Genomic DNA, 24189 nt, shown 5'->3' on the forward strand with positions numbered 1-24189 from the left:
GGCAGTGGAACTGAAAATGCGAAGACACCCACCCCACTTCTGGTCACAGGCAACCTGGGAGTCATTTCTAGGAATCATTTCTAGAGTTATCGAAGTGAACATTTGCTTGAATTATGCCATTTCGAGAGACCCTTAGAGTCACGTTTTTCTTTCATCCAGTTTAATGGTGAGGCTACATCGAAACGACAAGGCAATCAACGTGCTATTCAGAATGATGAAAAGATGAAGGGAAAGCACTTCCCCAGTCTCAAATAAAACAGGTCTGACCCACCCTACATGAGTGGTACCTGCCTTTGCCGTGCTCACCCCTAAGGAAAGTCCTCTGACTTTGAACGTGGGAGAAGTGATAGGTGAAGGGTGAAGGTGTTTGAGTTTTTTCCATGTGGTACTATCACCGTGGCTCTCAGGGTTATCAGCAAATACTGGAGACAAATGTTAAATCTGATACCAATCGTCTACTATACTTCACTTCCCAACAAGGTCAGGGCAGCCATCTATTTCTCCCTAAATACAATAAAGTCCTACAGAAGTTCTACAATGAGAACAACACGTATTTGGTTAACTAGCCTCATACAGTTATCATTTTTATAATGCCTATTTGTGAAACATTTCCACACTTAGCATCTCATCTGAACCCTCCTGACCCTAAGTGATAGGTAGGCAGAGCCCTCCCAGGTTATATACATATGAGGAAACAGAATCAAAGAGAGTCAATAAAAATGTCAGCTCAAAAAAATATATATATCATCTCACTTATAGAGAGAGAACATAGTATGTGCCGGCACTGTTCAAAGTGCTTTAAAACTTTCAATTTATCTAATATTCACCACAATCCTGTGAGGTGGGTACTATTTTATCCCTGTTTTGTAGATGAAGAAATTTGGGCCCAGAGAGGTTCATAATTTGCCCTGGGTCCACAGCTGGTGAAAGATACAGAGAGAATTTGAACTCAGGTAGATGGGCTCTAAAGCTCTACAGCCTCTTACTGACTTGCTCAAAATCACGTAGCTAGAAAGAGGCAAACTGGAATTCGAAGCCTGGCCTGTCTGACTCCAGACCCTGTATTTACTTAGTAACAATAGCCCACGTGTCTGAGTGCCCGGCACGGGCCTGTTCTAAGCACTTTATTTGTGTGCACTTATTTGATCCTCACCACTTTCCAAGTGAGGAAACTGAGGCATAGGAGTAAAGTGACTTGCCCAAGGTCCCAAAGCTGTGGCAGAGAAAGGATTTGAACCCAGGCAGTCCGGACCTAGAGCCCAGTCCTTTTCGCCTCACTAACCGTCTGTCCTCTCAGCTGCTTACCCCAGAGTCTGTTATACATGAATAAAAACCAAATGCAGCACATTTCCCCATCATTCTCATTGGTTTCTGGAGTCACAGATAAGTCTTCTGTCCGTGCAAAGTCTAAGGCATTTCTGGTTACTGGTGGCGTTCTGTTTACTTTGCCCGACTGTTTGCTCTCTGGGGACAGAAGCTGACAGTAGCACTCCCTGGGCAGGCTCTTCATGGATCCAGGAGCCTCAGTCAGATCTCCTGTCGCATAGAGAAAATGAAGACATCCAGGGCGTGGGCTTGGAGGGCACCGGCAGAGCTGTTTTTCCTCTGTGCTGCCCTGGCATGTCTCAGTTTGCCGGGTTCCAGGTAAGTGACGGTTCCAAATGATTCCCTGATCACTAATATGACGGGGAACATAAAGCAACATCATAGTGACCCTCTCCTTGTCACATGCCTATTAAATAAGGAACATCTCCTGAAGCAGTTTGCATGCGTCTGATAAAATAATATCAACAACTCTTCAAATTGTTGTGGAACCCAGGAACCAACTTCAACAAAAGTTCTTATAGGAAACTGACATGTTTAAATGTATTTTGTCATGCTGAGAATACTTGTTCTGTATTCTGAACAAAACCTTGGCATGATTCTTTATGCAAAAGGGTTGTTATGTATGGGGAAAAAAGCCAATTCATAACAATGATTTTTATATGAGAGTGACCTACCCTACCTGCTCATGAACCTAAACTCTTTGTTCTCAGGCTCCTGCATTCTCTCTCTCTCCCTCTCTCTCTCTCTCTCTCTCTCTCTCTCTTTCTCACACATACACGCACACATTCCAGATGTTCGCCGCAGTTAAATGCTAGCTAATTTATTTCATACTTTTTTTGGTATTTGTTAATAGGCTGCAAAACAGACTAAAAACAAATATCTGAGTTGAAAGCTCAAACTTAATCTGAGTGCAAGTTCAAACGTGGGCTCCACTGAAAGAAGCACCAGTGACGTGGCAATTGGGGGATCCATCTGGTACAGGAGAAGCCGCTACCATCAGAGGCTAAGCTGTCAGCTGTCCTAGGCTCCTTGTGAGCCATCCCGTGGGAAGAAGGACTGTTAATGCCATTCCTTTTACTCATTCCATAAAAGCTGTGTGCGCACAGTCTCCCACGGGGGGAGCACCTGGTACCTGTACGCACCCCCTGGTGTCAGCTCTGTTGAGCGCACAGCCCCCATTGGGCACCACCCCGAGACTAGGGTGATGAGTGTTTGCTACCCATTGGGCACTCAATGAATAATAGGTATTATGATTATCAAGAATCTGAACTTGGCCCTGAGAAGAAAAAAGAAGCCAAGGCTTTCCTTGTGTGTACTGTGTGTCCATCAGGATCCAAGGAAATGTGTCTGGAATGGAAGGTTTAAAGGGATCATAGCAGCCCTACATATGGACCCCTGTGTGAGGCCCCTTGTCGGGCTCTGAGGCTACAGAAGTGAATAGGACACAAAGGGCTCATGTTCTCATGGAGGAAACCAACATGTGAGCACATACCGTGTGTGCTGTTGCAATAAATAGCACAGGGGCAGGTGGGAAACAAGAGAGGAGCGATTGGCTTTACCGGAGATGGAGTCTGGCAAGGCTTCTGGAAGAGAGGATGCTTGAGCTGAACCTTTACATAGGAATAGGTATTTGCCAGATGGCCACGGAGGTGAAGGGTGTTCCAGGCAGAGGAAGCAGCATAGACAAGGGCAGGGAGATGAGAGAGCCTGGCTTGTTCCTGAAGGCACACATCTACTTCAGTAAGCCTTGAGCACAGGTCAAAGTGGGGAGCTGCCAGAGATGGGACCAAGGAAGAGTCAGCAGGAGTCAGATCCTGGGTGGAGCTGGGGCAGGGGTTGGTGCCTGTACACCAGCCGAGGAGCTTGAACCTTATCCTCTAGGCAATGGGGAGCCATGGAAGGGTTTTAAGCAAAGGATCGATCGACACAGTCAGATTTATATATAGGAAGTTCACCCAGAGGTAGGAAGTGGAGATGTGAGTGGGTGAGTATAGACAACAGGTTGGGAAACCTTGCTTAATCATCCAGCGATGTCATGAGATGGGGTGTTATCCTTACTCACTATGTAGAAGAGCAAACAGGTCCTCAGAGAAGAGAAGAGATTCATTCATATCTCATGAGTCTCAAACCCTCACCTGAATCCAGGTTTAGTGCTCTGGCCTCTACCCACGATTCCATGGAGCAGTCTTGAATGTGGCATGTGTTTGAATTCCATACACGAAGTGGAGAAATAGCCTTCAGTTCTGCAACAGGAAATGCTGAGACCTCCTTTGTACTAGCTAAGAAAGGTTTCCGTTTTTAGTTACTCTTGTAATCAAGGCAAATGAAATACTCATTATGTCATCTTAAGACTTAGGTTTGCTTATTGCCACTCTGTGCCAGGCACTGAGGTATATTAAGTCTAATTCTCAAAGCTATTTGAGATAAGTGCTATTGTTTATAGTTTACAGAGAGGGAAACTGAGATTTGGAGAGAGAACTATCTCTAGGTTCCTCACTTAGTATATCAATATAACAGAATATGGATTCATATCTGTTTTTTTTTCTGGTTCCAGAGCCCCTGTATCTTTCTGCCTCTTGCTAATGCATTATCTCTTCTCCACCTGCATTGTGGATCTGACTTTCTGGACTCCCAGGCCATTTCTCTATCTCTGGACCACACATTTGTTGCCTTGAGAGTTTGCTTTAAATTTCATTTCTACAATAGCAAATGACACAGAGAAGAGAAATTGAAAATCCACCACCCAGAAGCTGCCCCTTCCAGCAAAGAGGAAGGATGCTATTTGCAAAGGATGCAGCTGCCTAACAAATTGTGTGTGACAAGAAAGTTGTTGTGTCAGGGCATTTCTACAGAAAGCCAAAATGTATTGATGCACCCTGTCTATGTAAGCTTATGGCTCGCAATTTACTGCTGACCTAATCCTGCCGTACGTGAAGGGTCCATCTTTATTTTGATCAGAGACCCCTGTTAGAAAGAGAGTAGGAGACAGGAACCAAGTGAAATATGTCCTCCTGCTGGCAGCTGCATTCCATGCACCTCGAGGAATGGCAGGTACCTCCTTGCCAGTCCTGACGTAGAGGATACGTTCCAAGGACTTGTAGAAGGGTGTTTGCTGTAGCATTGTTTGCAATTGCAAAACATGAAAAAAATATATAAACATCCTTCAGAAAGAATAAGTTGAATGCAGTGCATGTCTTATGATGGAACATGTAGATAAAAGAAAGAAACAAGACCTCTTTATGAATCAACATGGATAGTCCAGAAATACAATGTTGATTGACAAAAGCAAGTTATAGAATACTATGTCCAGTATGAGTGCAGCTCACAAAAGCAACGCTGTGTGTTGTGTCTGTATGTATGTAAACATTTAAAAAACTGGAAGGATGTACAGCAAATTCATGACAGTAGTATCCTCTGAAGAAGAGAGGAAAGTGAACTGGGGCTGGTGTAAACCACAGACGTCAAATTTATAAGGTTATTTTTTATGTAAAAAAAAAAAGACTTGAAGGAAGTGTACCAAAATGTTAACAATTGCCAATCCTGTTTTGTGAATACCTGGGTATTTATTATTTTGTTTTCTGTACTTCTCTGGGCATGTTTAATTTTTCAACATTAAAAATACACGGAGGATTTTGAATGACAGAAGTCAAGGCAGTTGGTCAGAACGTCCATCTGGTTCATCTCTGTAAATTCACAGCGTGAAGGCACATGTTATAATAACCATACACAGAGGTCCTGACTGTCCCTGTCCTCTGTTGGGTCCATGCTAGTCCCAGGAATTAAAGATGCAATTTAATGCTAGCCTTGCTTTCCGATTTGCATTTTATAGTACTAATAAACCACACACATTTATCCAATGTAATTTACAAACATGCTGTTTATTCAGCTGATCACGTCATTGTATTGCCACCTCCATAATGAAAAGAGATCTGGTGGTTGTTACCACTTTTTACCAAGTTCCTTCTGTAAGTGATCATCTTGCCCATTAACAGGCTTTCACATCTCAGAGGGGAGAATAATTGTGACTCTTAATGGCAAGCGTGCACATTATTTATCTACTCAGTCTCCCCTGTGGCCTGAATTGGGTGGAAAGTTGCTAAAAACACAATGTAACTATTTCTTAGGGGCAACAGAAAGAGGATACCCTGCAGAGCTGTCAAATTCGTACTTAGGAGAAGACAAATCACAGACCATATTGTTTTGTCAAACCCGGCAGATTAGTAGATAAGAGCACGTTCTGAAGCCCCCAGCCGCTGGGCTGCATCCTGCCTCGAGTAACCATTTTAAAGACTCTACACCTGTGGTTCCCGCTAGTCTTTGACCTTTCATTAAAGATCCAGCTTTACTAGGCAATTGATTTTTGCTGATCTCTGGGGTGGTCGTGGAGATACATTTCACTGTAGTTAATATCATCCTCTTTTTTAGGATTGTTGCCAAGTGAGAATGTATCGTTAATGACCTTGTCTGGAGTGATATGTTAAAATTTCGAGACAGTGGAAACTATGTGATGCTCTGTAATGAATGAATCTTGGACACAGGGCTGCAAGAGGCCTTGCATGGAGATGGAGGGGACTGGCAGAGTGGATGCTGGCCTGGTTCCCCTACGGGCAGCATAGAGAAATGGACCTAACAGAGACTAGAGTTGAGCAGACCTCGGCTCAGACCCCAGCATGACCACATACCAGCTGCATGGCTCTCGGCCATTTCCCTCATCTCTCTGGAAGGTCGCTGCCTTCTAGCATTGCTGTCAGGATTAGATGAGATGGCATGGGTGAAACATCTCAGGCAGGATCTGACACGTCCTGGGCGCTCAGCAAATCTTAATTCTCTTTCTCTTCTCTTGTCCCTTTTTACCTTGAAAAGAAATGCAAATTACAAAGAATCTTGCAGTGTTATACATTCTTTCAGATGGAAGCAAAAGAGAAACCATACTATACCCATCGTATTACACATGGGGAAACCAGAGGCCTAGGCAGATTAAATAACAGGCCCGTTCATTCCCTCTTTTACTCGATGTCCCAAGACTGCCAGGAACTCAACAAAAAGTGTTGCCTTATCTTCTAGACAGATTTCAGATCTCGTATTGCTTGACGGCTCTGCAGATGTGACACCATCTGCCTCTCCCATCCCCCTGCCCCACTGGCCTCACCCCATCCCCTACCCACCCCTATGTACTGTCCTCGCCCTGGCCTGGCAGAAACCAGTCTCTCCTTGTCTGCTGGTTGTGCTTATGTTTCCCACGGTCTTGTCCTTGGCCGGCGTCTCTCAAGAACAGTCTTATCCTCTCCCAAAGCTTTTCATGATCAGATCTGTATCCCTAGTACAAATCCCTCTCCTGAGTTCCAAAACTACGTAGGGACTATTTATCAAATGACTCTACGTAGGTGTTCCACAGACACTTGGAACTCCGCTTGTCCCAACTCCATCATCCTCGACAGATTCCTTTGCTCCCGAGTTCCCCACTCACCCATCCACTCAAACTAGAAACCAGCATCAACCTAAACCTGTTCCTCTCTCTAACCCACACCCCCATCCTATTACCCATCACTCTATCCATTCCCCCGAGAATCTCTAGTAAGTCTGTCTTCCCCATTCTGTCTCCCCTGGATGCTGCAATGGTGCAGCCTCACATCACTCATTGGTACCACTGCTCGAGCCTCCTACCTGCATTTCCTGCCTCAGGGCTCTTCCCACCTCCACCCAGCCTCCATTCTGCAGCCACAGTGATGTCCTAAAGCTCAGCTCTGACCGTGGAGCCTGCATGCTTAAAAACCTTGCCTACCGGATAAAGTCTGGAAGAGCTAAGGTGTGAGGCATGTTTCTCTTTTCCTATCCTAAGCGAAACTGTGAGTTCCAGAAGGAAAAACCTGTGTCTTATAATTCTTTGTATCCTCTTTAGCATGGTATCCTGAACATGGTTTGTTCTCAGACCAAATTTTGTAGACTCTTAATGTGAGAGGGCAACTTAAAGACCACCTCGTCCAAACTTCTCATTTTCCAGGTGATTAAACAGAGGCCCCAAGATGGGGAGGGTATTGCTTGAGGTCATACATCTAGCTGTGGTTGTAATCCCTGCATATCTAAAGCACTTTAGCGTTGATAAAGTGCTTTCACATATACTTTCTTATTTAATCCTACAAATAGCCTAATGAGCTAGGTATGATTCTCTCATTATATCATATAGGTGAGAAAAGGGAAGCTCACAGAGGTTGAAAAACCAGACCAAGATCATCCAGCTCCTGATGGACTGTCTTCTGATCAGAGTTCAGCACTCTTCTGACCCTAGCTAGCCGTAATGTCAGGCAGTAACTGGGGGTTCCAAAACACTTGTTGAGTGAATTAACCTCTACTTGACTGATAAAGGAATAGCCTTGCACAAATGAGCAAATATATATTTATTGAATGGACAGACAGGTGGTTGGAGGTATATTTAATTCCCTTCTGATACTTGACTCTCTTCTCTATGATGACCTTTTAGGGGTGAAAGGCCACCGTCTCTTGAGTCAAATGCAGTCAACGAGAGCCTCGCCAGGACTAGACAGACGCGGAGTGTGGATGTCACCTCAATGCTTATTGATTGCGAACTGTCCAGCTGGTCCTCCTGGACCACGTGTGATCCTTGTCAGAAGAAAAGGGTAGGTACCCAGGCCTGGGAGACCTCTGAACTTCCAGGAGCCCTAATCCTCAGCAAGATCGTCTGAGGCATTACTGACAGCGCCTGCATCATAGTGGGACCTGGGTAAATGTTGGCTGATTTAATTAATGGATTTTATTCCTCTGAGTTTCCAAGGAGCAGTCAGATCCTTTCTTTGATCTTTCAGATTTTTTCCAAGCATATCTGTCCTTGCTCCCATTAGCAGCTTCTTAATTAGACTTCCTACCTCCAACCTTGCTCTTTCAATCCATCTTTCATGGTGCAGCCAGGGGAGCTATTGAAAATGAAAGTCTGGCCAGTCTGTCCCCAGCTTGGATGTCCAAAGTCTCTGCATGGCCCTTAGGATCAAGTCCAGACTCATGGTGTTCAAGGCCCCCCATGCCTTAGTCTGGGCCTACGTCTCCATAGAACAGCCCCCATGCCAGCACACAGGACACGTGTATTTTCCTGCACACTTCACACTCTGTCTGTTCCCTTATTCATGCCGCTTTCTTAGGCTGGAGTGACCTTCCCCCCTCCTTCACCAGCTAACACCTACTCATGATTTGAAACTGCTTAGCGGCCGCCTCTTTTGAGAAGCTTTCCCTGACTTCTCAGCCCCCCTTGCCCTTAGATAGATACCCTTTTATGAACTACAATAGCTCCTTATTCCTCCTGTATCCTAACACTTATCATTTACTTTTCTTTTATCATTGGTCTTTCCATTAAATGATGAGCGCTTAAAAACGTATTCAATACTGTATCTTCAGTGTATAGGCCAATGTCTGGCATGTAAGAGGTGCTCCATAAACATGTGTTGTTTGATCTCATCATATTTCTTGACATCTCTATAAGGAAGGGACGATAATTGTTACACTTTCTGTTAGGCAGATAGATAGAGACCCAGAGCAGGTAAGTGATTTCTTGCGTTCACCCAGTAGCAAAAACAGACCTTGAACTCAGGCAACTGGCCTCCTTGTCTAGCATTCTACCAGTCAAAACACACAGTCTCTGCAGTATTTGTTCTTCGATCTTCGTCGTCACAGGAGGGCTGACCCAGGAGCCAGCTCTAAGAACAGGATGTGTCAGAGAAAAGGGAACGGTTCTCATTTCCCCGGCTCCTTGGGAAACTGAGCCAGCCATGGACTAGGACTCTAAAGAGGCTGTGGAAGTAGGCCCAGGACAATTGCACGCTTAACTGGATCAATATGGAGAGCCCTGCAGGCTTATTCAGTTCCCAAAGTAGGCATTATTGCTGATGTGATCAACATTGATCCAGTTATCTGGATAATTGCTTCATCTGCACCGTAAACCAGGAAGACCCAGCATGAGCCGTCCATCCATCCACGCACTCAGCCAGACAGAGCTCTGCACTCAGACTTTGCCACACGTGGTCCCTCAGTGTACATCACTGCTGTCTGCCGGGTCAGTGGCTGGGAGTTCATCAAAACCTTTCGACTGGAATTGGGAGATGTCTTTCCTCCGTCATCTCCACACTCCTCAAACCCATTTTGTCTCTGGTGCCTGGGGCTAGTCTTCTGGCATCTTCTTTGCAGACCTTATCCCTGTCCTGCTAGCCTCTGCCTTCCAGGAAGAAAGACTCTGGGAAAGCAAAGGACCATGGGTGGATGCTTGTCTGTGTTTCTTTTCTAGATTTCCAGATACCATGCACGTGATAAGTGTGGCTGCTTAACATGTCAGTCTGTAAAGGGGCTGCTGTCCTGCTTTGCCCCCTTTGGTGGTACCAAAATCTTGACTACCATTTGGATGCCACCCAAATCTGATCATTTCCTTCCTCTGCAGTGGTTTCTCATTTCCCCATAATGAAGTACTAAATCCAGCCTTCCTGAGGCCTGGGAGGCCCTGCCTCACCTGCTCCTGGCTACGTCTCCCTCCATCTCTTGCCTCTCTCCCTCCTTCACTCTTCACTCCAGCTGTGATGGATTTCTTCTTGTTTCCTGGAACAAGGTGCATACTGTCTAGTCTCTCAGCTTTGGCATACTGTCTAGTCTCTCTCCCTCCACGCAGATCGCCCTTCTCTCTCCTCCTCAGCCAGCTCTCCGCATTTGCCTGACGTGTCTACTCACCCTCTGGGGCTTAGCTTAGATGTCGCTTCACTGTCTCCTAAGGCTGCACTGCGGATCCCCCTCTGCGTTTACAGAGCGCTCAGTACTGCCCCTCTCGTGGCACCCGTCGCACTGTGTTGTCACTGCCTGGTGTTGACCATCATCACCACCACCACCATCTGCAGCCTCCTCGAGGGCAGCCCAGAGGGCACGATTATGATCAAAACCAAACAAGCATAAGTAGCACCTCACATTGGGTGGCTCAATCAAAAGTTTGGAAATCCAATCCATATTTCTGGAATAAACAATCTAGAGATAGAGAAACATTGACCGCTAAAAATTATTAATAATTAAAAAGAAAAATGAGCACAAGCAATTGAGTGCCTCCTGTGTACCAGACAACATGAGGTTTCATATATATCTCACACATATAATTGAAACTCCATAACTGTATATTTAGGTAATTCATTATCCCCATTTTATAGATGAGTAAATTGAGATCACAGTGCTTAAGTAGCTTACCTGATATCACATAACTAAAAAGTATCAGAGTCAGTGGCTCCAAAGTGCATGCTTTTGTGTTATAAGCTACTTAGTAAATGAGAATACTTGAATCAACCCATTGGATTAATCAAGCTGAAAGACTGAACTGGCTGCATCAAGGCACTTATACCTTTGAGTCCAAAGCCCACGCTTTCCCCACATTTAGCAAATCTTTACTGATCACTGTGGATGCAGAAACTGAAGATAAGGTCCCTGCCCTCAGAGGGCTCCCAGTCTATTTGAAATAGACAACCAGCCAATGGCAACATAGATCCCTAAGTGTACCCCTTAGCTCCCCAGGTCTCCAAGGCTCTGCCCTTGGTTCACCTTGCTCCTCTCTGCTACAGTACAGACATGCCTACTTGCTCCAGCCCTCTCAGTTCCATGGGGAACCGTGCACCTTCTCTGACAAGGAAGTTGAAGACTGTGTTTCCAACAGGCCATGCAGAAGTCAAGTGCGCTGTGAAGGCTTTGTGTGTGCGCAGACAGGTATAAAGGGACGCAGGAGCGGGAGGGGAAAGCTATCAAGTGAGCCAATGGCACATGATGGTGGGAGGACTGGCCATTGCCTGGTGCTCAAGATCACGGTCCTGTGTCAGGTCAGGAGGCCTCCTTGACCTCTTTTTACACGTATTATTTCATAAAAACAACCCTACCCTGTAGGTGTTAATATTACCCCCATTTTACAAATTGAGAAATTGAGACTTGGAGAAGTTACTCACGCAAGATCATATAGCAGGTAAGTGGAGGAGGTACAATTAGGAATCGGGGAATTCAAATTACATTCACTGACATTATGGACGCCAAAATTATGTGTGCTAGAGTAAGAGCTCCCGAGTTAAATCTTACTTTGACTTTGTAATTTAGAGAAATCACTTAACCTCCTCACTTGTTGGTTCTCTAAACAGAAAACCAGAAGTGATGTTAATACCTTACAAGTTTGCCATAAACATCAAGTGACACAATGGATGTGAAAGCTCTTTGCAGACCCTGAGTTCTGCTGGCTTTCTCAGAGGTTTGAGGCTAAATGCAATGTAGCAAAGCCACCTGCAACAGCCCTCTTCCTACGCACCTTTGCTCGTGTGACGAGGACCCACGTGGGTAGGGTGGGTAGCATCATTCACCTCTGAAAGCTCTTTGGTGAGATGGTCCCTGCACTTCTGTATCGCCAAGTACAGCATAACCCTTAACCCGTGAGATAGTCATAAAACATTTTCGATTAAAGGAAGCAAGGGAAAGAAAGAAAAGACAGATGAACGGGCAGACAGAGGGAAGGAAGGGAGGAAGGCGCACACAAATGAATAATCATCAGTGGAAGAGCTAAGTAAACACTTGTCTTTTCAATTCATTCCTCTGGCTCATTCAGGCAAACGTATGCCTCTCTGTTTCTCCAAGGCTCCAGCAAAAATCAGAGTGTTTTGACCCAAATTATCTAGATGGGAGTTGCAACTCTCTACCTTCTCTGTAACCATGTGGACTGTGCTTAGGGATCTTCTCAGAAAGAATTAGAGCAATTTCTAGGGCTTATTGCAAAGGCAAAACTCCATCCAATAAATCTGAAAGACTTTTACAGGGTGTCCATGGACTAATTATGACCGGTGTTCCATGATTCTGACCAAAGCCACAATGGTTATTTGGGCAGGCTTTAGTTTAAATGCCTTGTAAGGAACATATGAAAACCAGATTGTTACTCTTCTGCCTTTAATACCCCAAAACATTGGTTAAAAATGACCAGACACATCTGAGGAAAAAAGGTTACCTGTCTTATGGGCTTTATCCCACAAGAATATACAAATAAGAAAGGAAGTCAAGTCAATGGGGAAAAGAGTTTCAAGGAAGCAAATGATTTTAAACATACAGTCCAAATAATTTTATCATCTAAAAGTAGTCCGGCGCTTCCCTGGTGGCGCAGTGGTTGAGAGTCGGCCTGCCGATGCAGGGGACACGTGTTCGTGCCCCGGTCCGGGAGGATCCCACATGCCGCGGAGCGGCTGGGCCCGTGAGCCATGGCCGCTGAGCCTGCGCGTCCGGAGCCTGTGCTCCGCAACGGGAGAGGCCACAACAGTGAGAGGCCCTCGCACCGCAAAAAAAAATAAAAGTAGTCCGAATGGCTCTGGTGTTGAAGGCAGTGTGGTTTAGTGGGGAGAGTTTGTGATAAGAAAGCTATAGGTTCCAATCCTCCTGCCAGTACTTACCAGCAATGTGCATTTGGGCCATCAAAACACTAATAATAGTAATAACAACACTTATCCAGCACTTACCATGAGCCAGTACTGTTTCATTCATTTAAATCCCCAGCAACCCTAGGGGGTAGGTACGATGGAGTCCCTATTTTACAGATGAGTACATTGAGGCGGGGGGGTGGGGTCAGGTAACATTTGGAAGGTCCCACGACTAGTACTATTATAGGGCCCACCGAACCCACCACCTCTCACCAGTGCCAAGCAGAGGAGTCCAGCCTTCCTTCCTGTCTGGCCACTCGACCCCTGCCTAGTGGATCTGCCCTCAAGTACTTTCAGAAATATAACACTGGCTTCTTTGGGGGGTTAAACTGTGGATTCCATTACCCACCCACCCCGATACATGAGGACTAATGCAAATAGAGCATTAAAGGCACAGCAAAGTGTCCGACCCACAGTGGGTCTCAAACCATGTGAGTCCCCCCCGCATCTTACTGGCCTCGGACCGTGGGTAACCCCCTTTCTGCATTCCAGGGAGGTGTGTAAACCGCAGACTTCTTTGTAACGGGGACAACGACTGTGGAGACCAGTCAGATGAGGGGAACTGTAGAAGGATTTATAAAAAATGTCAGCAGGAAATGGACCAATACTGGGCCATTGGCAGCCTGGCCAGTGGGTAAGTTACCGCCTTCTGTTGTAGAGCTGGAAGGGCACACAGTTAAATGTGATTCTGGAGAAGAACCAGGGATGGACCTGTAAACAGAGTGGCTCCGTTTTCCTTTCTGAGAAAGGCAGGGGTGTACGCGGATGTTTGCGGCTGCTCCCTGAGGACAGACCCAGGGCCTCCGGGAGCACATCCCACAGAGAGATGGACCTACGCAGCTGCAGGGAGGGAGCATTGAGGGCAGAGCTGTGTGTTGGGGCCGTGGAGGCTCCACGCGAGGGCTGGGGGAAGGGTTATTTGACACCTGCTCTGTGACTGTGTTAGGTACTTTCTAAGCATTACCTTTCTTTTTTTTTTTTTTTTACATCTTTATTGGAGTATAATTGCTTTACAATGGTGTGTTAGTTTCTGCTTTATAACAAAGTAGAGGTGAGACAGGAATAAAGACACAGACCTACTAGAGAATGGACTTGAGGATACAGGGAGTGGGAAGGGTGAGCTGTGACAAAGCGAGAGAGTGGCATGGACATATATACACTACCAAAGGTAAAATAGATAGCTAGTGGGAAGGATTACCTTTGAATCCCCTTGACAGCTGCGAGGGAGGTTTATCTGTTTCTCATCGGGCTGGCCCAGAGGAGAAGGTGCTAAGTAATTAGCCAGTGAAGGAGCGCATTTCCAGCACGGCTCTGCAGCCACTCTGTGTGCAGCCAATCTGGGGGCCTCTGAGTTGGTTAAATCCTCTGGGGAGGTGAGAGGTCAGAAGGGACCAGACTGCCCTGGTGCCCATCCTCCTCTCCTGCTGTGCACTGCAGCCTCTCAGCCTCCAGGGGAAGAGGAGGACCTCCCTTCAGACGCCTCACAAATCAGCGTGTGTGACGCAGTGTGGGGAGCAGAGTGGCCCTGGATGGGGTTCTCCCTCTTCCTAAATGAACGTCAGACCTCCATCCTGAAAGTTTGTCATTAGAGATACAGACGCCTCAGGTGGGGAAAACCTCCTCTCAGGACCACCTTAGAAACTAGTGACTATAAGCCCCATCTCCTCGATAAGGAAACTGAGGCCTGGAAAGTTAAGAGAGTTCTCAGGAGTCACACGGCAAAGAGGGTGACAGAGTGGACATTGAGAGCCAGTAGCAGAGGCTGACTGGACCCTGCAGGAGGGGCAGAAATACGGCTCACAGGCCACAGGACCCTGGCTGAGGCACTTGTCTGTGCGGCGCCTTAGTTTTGCCATTTGTAGACGGAAGTTAGTAATACCCTTCTTTCCAATCTGTGAGGGATGCATGAGCTAATGCCGTGGTGATAAACTAATACACAAGAGGCAGCAGGCATGCGTGTGGTGGGAAGAAAGCAGACTCTGCTCTTGACTTAAGACACTCAGACTTTGAGTCCTGGCCCTGCCAGCTGCTGGGCAGTTCGGTTGCCCTCTCTGTGCCTCACTTTCCTCATCTGTTAAATGGGTAATAATAATAATACCCATGGATTCAGTGAGCCAGTATGTGTAATTGATTATTACAGTATTAAAAAAATAAATGGGGCTTCTCTGGTGGCGCGGTGGTTGGGAGTCCGCCTGCCGATGCAGGGGGCGTGGGTTCGTGCCCTGGTCCGGGAGGATCCCACATGCCGCGGATCAGCTGGGCCCGTGAGCCATGGCCGCTGAGCCTGCGCGTCCAGAGCCTGTGCTCCGCAACGGGAGAGGCCAAAACAGTGAGAGGCCCGCGTACCACACACAAAAAAAAGAATATACATTATTATGCTACAAGAAACTCTGTCACAGGAGAGCCTAAGACAATTCTGGTAGAGCAGAACAGGCCAACAGGCAGAAGCTAAAAGGAGACAGAGCTCCTTTGAACAAAAAAATGGCTGTCGGTAGTAGTCAAAGCAGACTTCCAAGAATGGTCTAGCATGGTCGGCAAGAACAAGCCTCCAGGAATGGAGGCTTCTTAGGAGGCGGTGAGAAAGAATGTCAAATTAGAGACAGTATTTTCATTCTTTCTAAATGGACATAATGGCATCCAGGGCTTCAGGGACATTGAGTAAGGTGATGCCCTGAGCCATCTGTGACTGTGTCTGTTTCCAGTTAGACCCTCAGTAAATGGGAATTAATTTAGTGTCTTGTGATGGGGGTCATAGAGAAATTAAGAAGAAAACCACCATCCCCAGGGAGCACAGAATCTAGGGGAGACAACAGACACATAAATAATAACAAGCCTTTATCACAGACCAAGTAGTGTTCTAAGCACTTAACAAATATGGACACGTGTAATCCTCACAACCACTCCAAGAGATAAGATTTTCTTTGTTCCCATTTTACGAATGAGGAGACTGAGGTACAGAGAGGTTAACTGGTGTACCCAAGGTTACAGAACTCGTAAATGGCAGAGCAGGAATTTGACCCCAGGCATCTGGCTGCAGAGTCCATGTTCTCGCCTCCCATGCTAGACCATTCTTAGAAGGCACCTGCAGTGGGTGCAGAACAATAAATGCATGAATGGGGCAAGCACGGGGTCTAATGAGGACCTCTAATGCACGCAGCTTGGTACAAGTGTCAGTGAAGGCTGCCCACGACAGACAACGACGGAACCCATTCTTGAGAGATAAGTGAGAGATAAAACAGTGAATGGCTGGAAGGGCATTTAGGCGCAGGGAACAGCCCTTACACAGGAGAGGAGCAAAGCAGACTGGAGGAAGAACACCCCCAAGTAGTAAGGGACTGGCTTTGTGACTGTGGCTGGGAGTGTCCAGAGATGAAGCCGGAAAGCTGGTTTCATCCAGATATTGAGGGCCTTGAGTGCCGTACCAAGGAATTTGGCTGTCCTTTAGTAGGTCTACCAGTTGGGATTACACCCTCACCTCTTACCCTTCTCCGCCCCTTCCCTGCAGGATAAATTTGTTCACAAACAACTTGGAGGGCCCAGTTCTCGATCACAGGTATTACGCCGGTGCCTGCTCCCCCCATTACATACTCAACACGAGGTTTCGGAAGCCATACAACGTGGAAAACTTCATCCCACAGGTATGTGCCGGCCAGGAAGCCACCACAGGGCCATGGCAGGGACACTGGCAGAGCAGCCAGTAGCATGGATCCAGACCCGGCCTACAGCCTGCCTGCTGGGCGAGCGCCGACGCATCGCTTTTTCTCTCTGAGCTTCAATTCTTCATACGTGAAATGGGTGGTCCCTTCCTCTGGACACAGTGGTGAGGCTGACATGCCATGTATAGTAAAGGCAGTACAGAGATGTAGTAGCCGTAATCATACTAACGGTAATAACAAAAGCTCCCGTGAAGAGACGGGCATAGCTTAGGATTTGGAGTCTCACAGATGCCTTTGCAACTTACCATCTGTATCATCTTAAAGGCTCTGCGCCTCCGTTTTCCTGTCTTTAAAATGGGAGTTATAAAGCTTCTACCTGCACGCAGAGGATTAGTGAGGTGATTAGTGAGTGTAAGTGCTTAGCACACACAATACCTGGTTTAATTGGTGAGTCTCAGGAAGCGCTAACTCTTCTTTTTTGGGGGGGATGATAAAAAGGCTATTTTTGTTTTTTATTTATAGCCATAGATAGAGAAAACTGGTAGCTTCAGTTTCATATTTGTACCAAAAGCAAATACAGACACTGTAAGGTCCATACTTTATTTTGCCTTTGGAAAATTTCACAGACTTTCACATATAAACATTGGTATGACAGCTGGGACACCCTACCTAGACTTCCAGAGTTTATATAGACATTACAGACAGAGAATTATATCAGTGATGGAAGAGCAAACGGTCAGTGGGGTAGGAAGTGACACAAGCGACTTAACCTTGTGACTGGAATCATGAGTCAGTGGTTTGAATAAATGTAGTCAATTGAGTGGCAAAGAGATAGATGTTTCAGATGCCAGGTGATACTAGAATCATCGTGACAGACATGCAAGAATCCTAGCGTCCAGAGACAGCCAGATGACGGGAAGTGTTAACTCTTATTATCAAGTCCTTGCCTATTAGAACCAGGCTTTGTTCTAAGCATTTTTTTAAGTTATAAAATGCTCTACCAAGATAAGCCTGTGTTATTAACAAGCAGACTTAAAAGCAAACTCACAGGAAGTGGGGTTTAGAATAGACTGTGTTACAGTGTGACACACACACCTGAGACTGAGGGAGAGACTTGGGTGCCAGGCCTGGCTCTGTCACAGGTCCCAGTTGTTCTTTAGGCTAAGTTCCTGCTCTTCTCTGTGCCTCAGTTTCCTCATCTGTAAAAGGAGGGGCTGGACTGGATGACGTGGATGGTAGTTTTCACGTCTAAAATTGTGCAGTCCTGAGGTTAGACTGCTACCCTTCCTCCCTCTCCTTTCCTGTTCCCCTCCCCACACATAGTTATGGGCTGAAAAAGACAAAATGAGCCTTGGGACAAACACACCCTCCCCCGTGGTGTCCAGCTCCATCCCTGTGGCCTCCGCTTTCAAGGGAGGATCTCAGAGTAGCCGTTTATCCTCCTGGTAAAGACAGCTCCTGGCCCAGGCAGGATATAGAGCTTCCTCTCTCCATAGCTGTGTTTTGAGCCCTGTGCCAGGCGCTATACAGTGCTTCACCCACATAAACTCAACCCTCAGAACAAGCCCAATGAAGGACCCGTTATCATATCCATTTTACACATGAAGAAACCGGGGCACAGAGAGGTTAAGGCCAATGTCCAGGGTTACCCAACGAGAAAATGGTGCCTCCCACCTTGGGTGCCTTACTCCCCGCCACGCTCGGAATCACACCTGCTTTTCTTCCTCGGAAGCTGAGGTGTTATGGGGACTGCAAGTATCCAGAAGCCGGTGGGGTGTGGGCGGAGACGATTTGGGGCTGGTCACTCGGAGGCCACCGAGGCAGCGCCCTTAGTTCCCTGTGCACAGCACCACGAGCACAGATTTTCGAGCAAACAGCTCCTCTAAGTTCTCAAAGGCGCTTGGCTGCCCTGTCCCTGCATCGCCCCTGCACTGCCTTTCTTCACTGAGCTCCTCTTACGGCCTCCGCATTGGCTTGTCTCTCTGACCCCAAATTCATCCCTTCCAACCCAACCGCGCTTCCATCCCGTCACGAGCTTCCTGATGCTCAGCTGCTTCCTCGGTTGGCTCGTTCTTGGATTGAGCTCACATTTTGACAGGTCATTCAGAGCCTCAGCGTCTGGATGCCAGCACACCCTCTCATAGCACCTTTGTCTTCCCCTCACTCTTGTATCTTCTGATACAACTGCACTAGCATCCCTACAGTTTCTGGACCACACCCTGCCCTTGCCCACCTCCACGTCTCTGCCTACAGCCCAGAGTGTTCTCCTACGTTTCTGTCAGTTGACGTCCAACTCAAGCACCCACCTCTGAGTATCAGCTTGGACACATCTGTTTCTCCTGCTGGATCAAGAGCCCTGGGGGCGGAGATGTGGGCGCCTCTGAGTATTTTGTGTCCGGAGCACTTAGTCTAGTACCTGGAACATAGTAAGAGTACAGTGGGTATCTGTTGACTTGAATTGAACTGATGTAAGTCAAATGACATAAGGAACGTTTTCTTTTTTCTTCCTTCAGACCCAAGGCAAATATGAATTTGCACTGACAGAATATGAATCATACTCAGATTTTGAACATAATGTCACAAGGACAACAATTAGCAAGTCTAGTTTCAGCTTTGGTTTTAAAATACTTGGGATATTTGAACTTGGCATTAGCAGTGCAAGTGATAACGGCAAACGTTTTATTAGCAGGACCAAACGATTCTCTCATACGGTAAGTACCCTTCGGGTGCTCTTCCATTTCTATGTATTCATTTGAATTTTCATGCCCACAGATGTGTCTGTATTGCTACTAGTAATGGCAGCCAATTATATTTGCTATCTTAAAAAGCTTTTCACAAAAAATACCTTGGCCTTACATTAACTTACTTTTCAGAAAGGCCAGACAGGGGTGGCCTTCTATAATTATTTACTTTCATTTTTTTTTTTTTTTAGTATGGCATTGTTTTGTTTTTGTCTTTTTTTACTATTTTAATTTTATTGGAGTATAGTTGATTTACAATGTTATTTTCTCAGTTTTAATTTTTTTATTGAAGTATAATTGATTCACAGTGTGTTCATTTCTGCTGTACAGCAAAGTGATTCATGTATACATATAAAGACATTCTTTTTTTAATATTCTTTTCCATTATGGTTTATCATAGGTTATTGAATATAGTTCTCTGTGTACTCTCGTTTTCTAATGAGCTTTTCCCTTGGTTTTCATTAAGCTGAAGAACATAGCTTTGCAAGACTAAATCATCTCTGGAGACTTTTCGACTCCCAGCAATTTGACTTCTGTTCCAAATATTCAGATGAAGTTCCTCTCCCGATTGTCACCCAAGACCTCTTCTGGGGTCACCTCCAACTTCTTGGGGGTGTTGTTGTGGTCACATGCCTGTTTCTCCTGCTTGCTTTCTGGTCCGTATCAGTTACTTTCCTTCCTGGGTTCTAATAGCCCCACCTGTTCTCTATTTTCATTTGTGGCCCTCTTCCCTTCTTACTCTACAGCTGCTGCAGGTGACTCTTCTGTTCACCCCCCTCCTCTCCCAGGGCAAGCATGAGCCTTCACCACCGCTTCTCCCCTTTCTGTGAAGCTCAGACCCGCACCACCCACTCCTCTGGTTATCACTACTTAGATGCCTTATGGACACTCCAAAGCAAGTGCTTCCCGCCAAGCTGTCTGTGTTAAATAGCATTCTTTTCCTTCTGCCTTTCCAGGCTAGGAATGTCAGAATCATATTTGGCTCTCTTTTCTCTTCATTCCCACATTTGTTGGCCACCAAATCCTTTCGGTTCACTCTCCAGTATTTCTTCTTTTTTTTTTAAATTAAAGTATAGTTGATTTACAATGTTGCGTTAACTTCTGCTCTACAGAAAAGTGGTTCAGGTATACATAAATATATGCATTCCTTTTTGTGTTATTTTCCATTGTGAATATAGTTCCCTATGCTGTACGGTAGGACCTTGTTGGTTATCCATTCTATGTATAATAGTTTGCATCTGCTAACCCCAAACTCCCACTCCATCCCTCCCCCTGTCCTGGCCTTGGCACCCACAAGTCTGTTCTCTATGTCTGTGAGTCTGTTTCTGTTTCATAGATAAATTCATTTGTGTCATATTTTAAATTCCACATATAAGTGATGTCATATGGTATTTGTCTTTCTCTGTCTGACTTACTTCACTTAGTATGATAATCTCTAGTTGCCTCCGTGTTGCTGCAAATGGCGTTATTTCATTCTTTTCATGGCTGAGTAATATTCCATCGTATATATATACCACATCTTCTCTATCCATTCGTCTGTCGATGGACATTTAGGTTGTTTCCATGTCTTGGCCATCCAGTATTTCTTAATCAAACTCTGATTACGTCTTCACTCGCCCAGGCCCTTTCATCTCTGGCTTCAGCCCTCCTAACGGGTCTCCTGTCTTCCGACTTGCCCCTTCAAATTTATGTGCTTCCAGAAAAATGTTTTTATGATACTAATCTAATCGTATCAGCTGCTCCCTGTTGCCCATAAGGTGAAGATCAAAGCCCATGACTTAGTGGAAGAGGAGCAACTGGAGTGTGAAGTAAGGTGACAGGCAGGTGGACTTGAAGAATCTTGGATTCCAGAGTGAACGAGGTGCATTTATTCTCTGGTCGCTGAGAGTTTGCAACATGAGCATGATGTGGTAGCAAACTAATCTGAGAGGAGCGTGGAGGAAATTAAAAGTCTACAGCGATTTATGTGAGAAAAAGGGAGTGGTGAGGGGCTCAGAAAGTTCTCTGCTGCCAAAATATTAACCAGCAGAAAATGAGTCGTAAACGTGAACTAGACTGTAACTGTCTCTGCTTATTTTCCTTCATCTTCTCGGCTGTGAACAACTTGGGGACAGAGACTGTTTCTTTCATCTTTAGATCCAGGATGGCGCTCGGTAGGTGCTCAAGACTAAAATATAGTGATGAAGGACAGGATGATTAAAAGGACCTTGCCTTGTTAGGAGAGAAAGAGAGGGGTACCATCCTTTGCACCTTCTCTCTCTCCCTCCCTCCCTCCCACCTCCCTGATTCAAACAGCCAGTTATAGAATGGTTACATCGTGCTAGGCACTAAACTAGACACTTGGGACCTAGAGACAAATATAACACGATTCTTGCCTTCAAGCTCACAGTGTAGTAGGAGAGGTAAACACGTTTGCAGATAACCTAGTCCTGATTTTGCTATCAGTTGTAATATAGCATGGTCTATACTACAAAGGAAATAGGAGCAACACGCAGGGCAATCCTGGGAGATGGAGTGTGTGTCAGGGAAATTCAGGGATGGCATCACATAGGCAGCAACAGGTAAGCAGGGATTTAAAATATAAGTCGGTGTGTGTCAGGCAGAAAAGGGAGGGAAGAGCATTTCTGGCAGAAGGAACAACATGTGCAAAATTATATTATGAAAGAGATGTGGGGAAGAGTGAAACGTTAAACGGATGCTGAGGTACGGTGTGGGCAGTGGAGAATAGTAAGGTATGCGGGGTAGGGTGGGGAAAACTTCAGGGTTGTAGAAGATGAAGCCAGGAGGCTACTGGGGGACAGATTGTGAAGTTCTTACATTCAGAGTAAGGGAGTTGCTTTTATTCTGCAGGCAGTAGAGAGCCAACGCAGGGTTTTGTTTTAAGCCCAGAAGAGCATTGTAATAACAGTTTTAGGACGTCAACTCTGACTGGAGCATTGAGGGCAGCCAGAGGGAGAAAGGAAATCAATGGGGAAGCTTTTATCGTAACCCAGGCAGAGGAAGAAGGCTAAAATATTTAGAAAAGTCATGAACAGAGCACCTAGTGGCTGCTTAGGTTGGAAGGATGGGGAAGGGAGTCATGAGTCACTGGGGCAGGACTAGGGTGGGGGAGAGCAGGGCAGGGAGCAGAGGTGGCATGGCTTATAGAGCTGACGGGTCAAGCTGGCTGAGAGTTTTAAGATGAGGGGAGAATGTGTACTTCCCACACATTCACCTTTTCCTCAGCCTTCACTGCAGTGTAGGAACCTCTCGCTTTGGGTTACAGTAACATTCCTGGATGCTTGACCTTCATCTAGCATTACCATGTTTCAGTCTTTCCCACACACCAGGGGTCACCAAACTTTTTCTGTAAAGGGCCAGAGAGTAAATATTTCAGGCTTTGCGGGGCCATAGGGTCTCTGTGGCAACCGCTGAGCTCTGCCATCATAGGGTGACAGCAGGGACAGACAACGCATGAACAAGCAGGCATGGCTGCACTGCAAAAAACTGGATTTACAAAACCAAGCACCGGATCCTGAGTGCAGGCTGAGGTTTGCTGACCGTTGCCATGTGCTACGGTGTCCAGCCTTCCTAAAGCACCACTTCTACTCTTTCCTGAGTGCCTTTTCTTCACAGTTTAAAAAGCATCAACTGGCCTCTCTCGCCTTCCAAGATGGCCCACACTCTGGCTGTGGAGTGTGTATCTCCCTGAATAAACCTTCTTTCTCTTTAAAAAAAAAAAAAAAAAAAGCGTCAACCAAGAAGTTGCCTTTGCAGGTCCGCAAACCCCGTCTCCCCTCAGTGGTCCACGGGCACCTGCTGCTCCCTGCCTTGTCTGCTTCTGCTTCCCTTTCTCCTTGGTCCTTATTTGCTACTGTAAGGAAGTGAGCCAAGAACAAGCTCTTCCAAGCTGAAAAGTACATCAGAATATTTCTGAGAAATGAAGGCTTGTCAAAGAGACCATCTTCCCTCAAGTCTCCTAAAGGAATCATGAGTGATGACTCCTGGCCAAGAACATGGGATGGTATTTGGAAAGTTCATCTTCTTGTTCCAGATTCCTGACTTTAAAGGTCTGCTTTTCCCTTGTTGGTCTTTCATTTAGAAAAGCGCATTTCTGCATGCACGCTCTGACCTTGAAGTAGCGCGTTACAAGCTGAAACCCAGGAACCTCATGCTGCATTACGAATTCCTTCAGAGAGTCAAGCGGCTGCCCCTGGAGTACAGCTATGGGGAGTACAGAGATCTCTTTCGTGATTTCGGGACCCACTACATCACAGAGGCCGTGCTCGGGGGCATTTATGAATACACGCTCATCATGAACAAAGAGGCCATGGAGAGAGCAGGTACGCTGCCCAAGGACCGTGGCTTTACTGATGGGGCACATGGAAGTGTGAGTTAACAGGGAGAGGCTCCTATTCCTTGTTGGGGGAGGGGTTATGAACTATGCTCTGAGTTTTCCTCATCCCTCCCTGGCTGTACTTTCACAGTTTCATTGACAGATTCCTCGTCGTTTCTTCTCTTTTTTTTTTTTTTTTTTGCGGTACGCGGGCCTCTCACTGCTGTGGCCTCTCCCGTTACGGAGCACAGGCTCTGGATGCGCAGGCTCAGCGGCCATGGCTCACGGGCCCAGCCGCTCCACAGCATGTGGGATCTTCCCGGACCGGGGCACGAACCCGTGTCCCCTGCATTGGCAGGCGGACTCTCAACCACTGCGCCACCAGGGAAGCCCCCCTCGTCGTTTTTTGAATTGGTTGATGTTGGTCCTCCTTTGCCAGCCCTCTCTCTGGGCAGTCCTCTTTTCTACATAACTCCCTCTAGACAATAGCATCCAATCTCCTGGCTTTAAATGCCTTGAACATGCAGATTATTCCCAATGCATATGTCTATCCTGAATCTCTTCTGTGCACCCAAGAGCTCATGTGGAAATGCCTCCGAGATATCTTCATCTGAATGTCTAATGACCATCAGAAACTTAACGTGCCCCAAAGAGAACTTTTGCATATGTTTCTTTGCAGTCATCCG

General features: G+C 46.3%; 1 protein-coding gene across 1 annotated transcript in view; it reads left to right on the forward strand.

Annotated features, from left to right (window-relative positions):
* Positions 1-1552: 1552 nt before the first annotated feature.
* The window catches only part of C8B (complement C8 beta chain), a 40446-nt gene continuing 17809 nt past the window's right edge, over positions 1553-24189 (forward strand). Inside the window, exons 1-7 of the mRNA XM_019942344.3 lie at positions 1553-1644; positions 7805-7961; positions 10917-11058; positions 13284-13425; positions 16297-16429; positions 18961-19158; positions 23270-23510. Of these exons, the coding sequence (XP_019797903.2) occupies positions 1553-1644; positions 7805-7961; positions 10917-11058; positions 13284-13425; positions 16297-16429; positions 18961-19158; positions 23270-23510 (1105 nt within the window). The remainder of the gene's footprint in view (positions 1645-7804; positions 7962-10916; positions 11059-13283; positions 13426-16296; positions 16430-18960; positions 19159-23269; positions 23511-24189) is intronic.

This window comes from Tursiops truncatus, chromosome 1, assembly GCF_011762595.2.
Source record: "Tursiops truncatus isolate mTurTru1 chromosome 1, mTurTru1.mat.Y, whole genome shotgun sequence".
Classification (NCBI taxonomy): Eukaryota; Metazoa; Chordata; class Mammalia; order Artiodactyla; family Delphinidae; genus Tursiops; species Tursiops truncatus.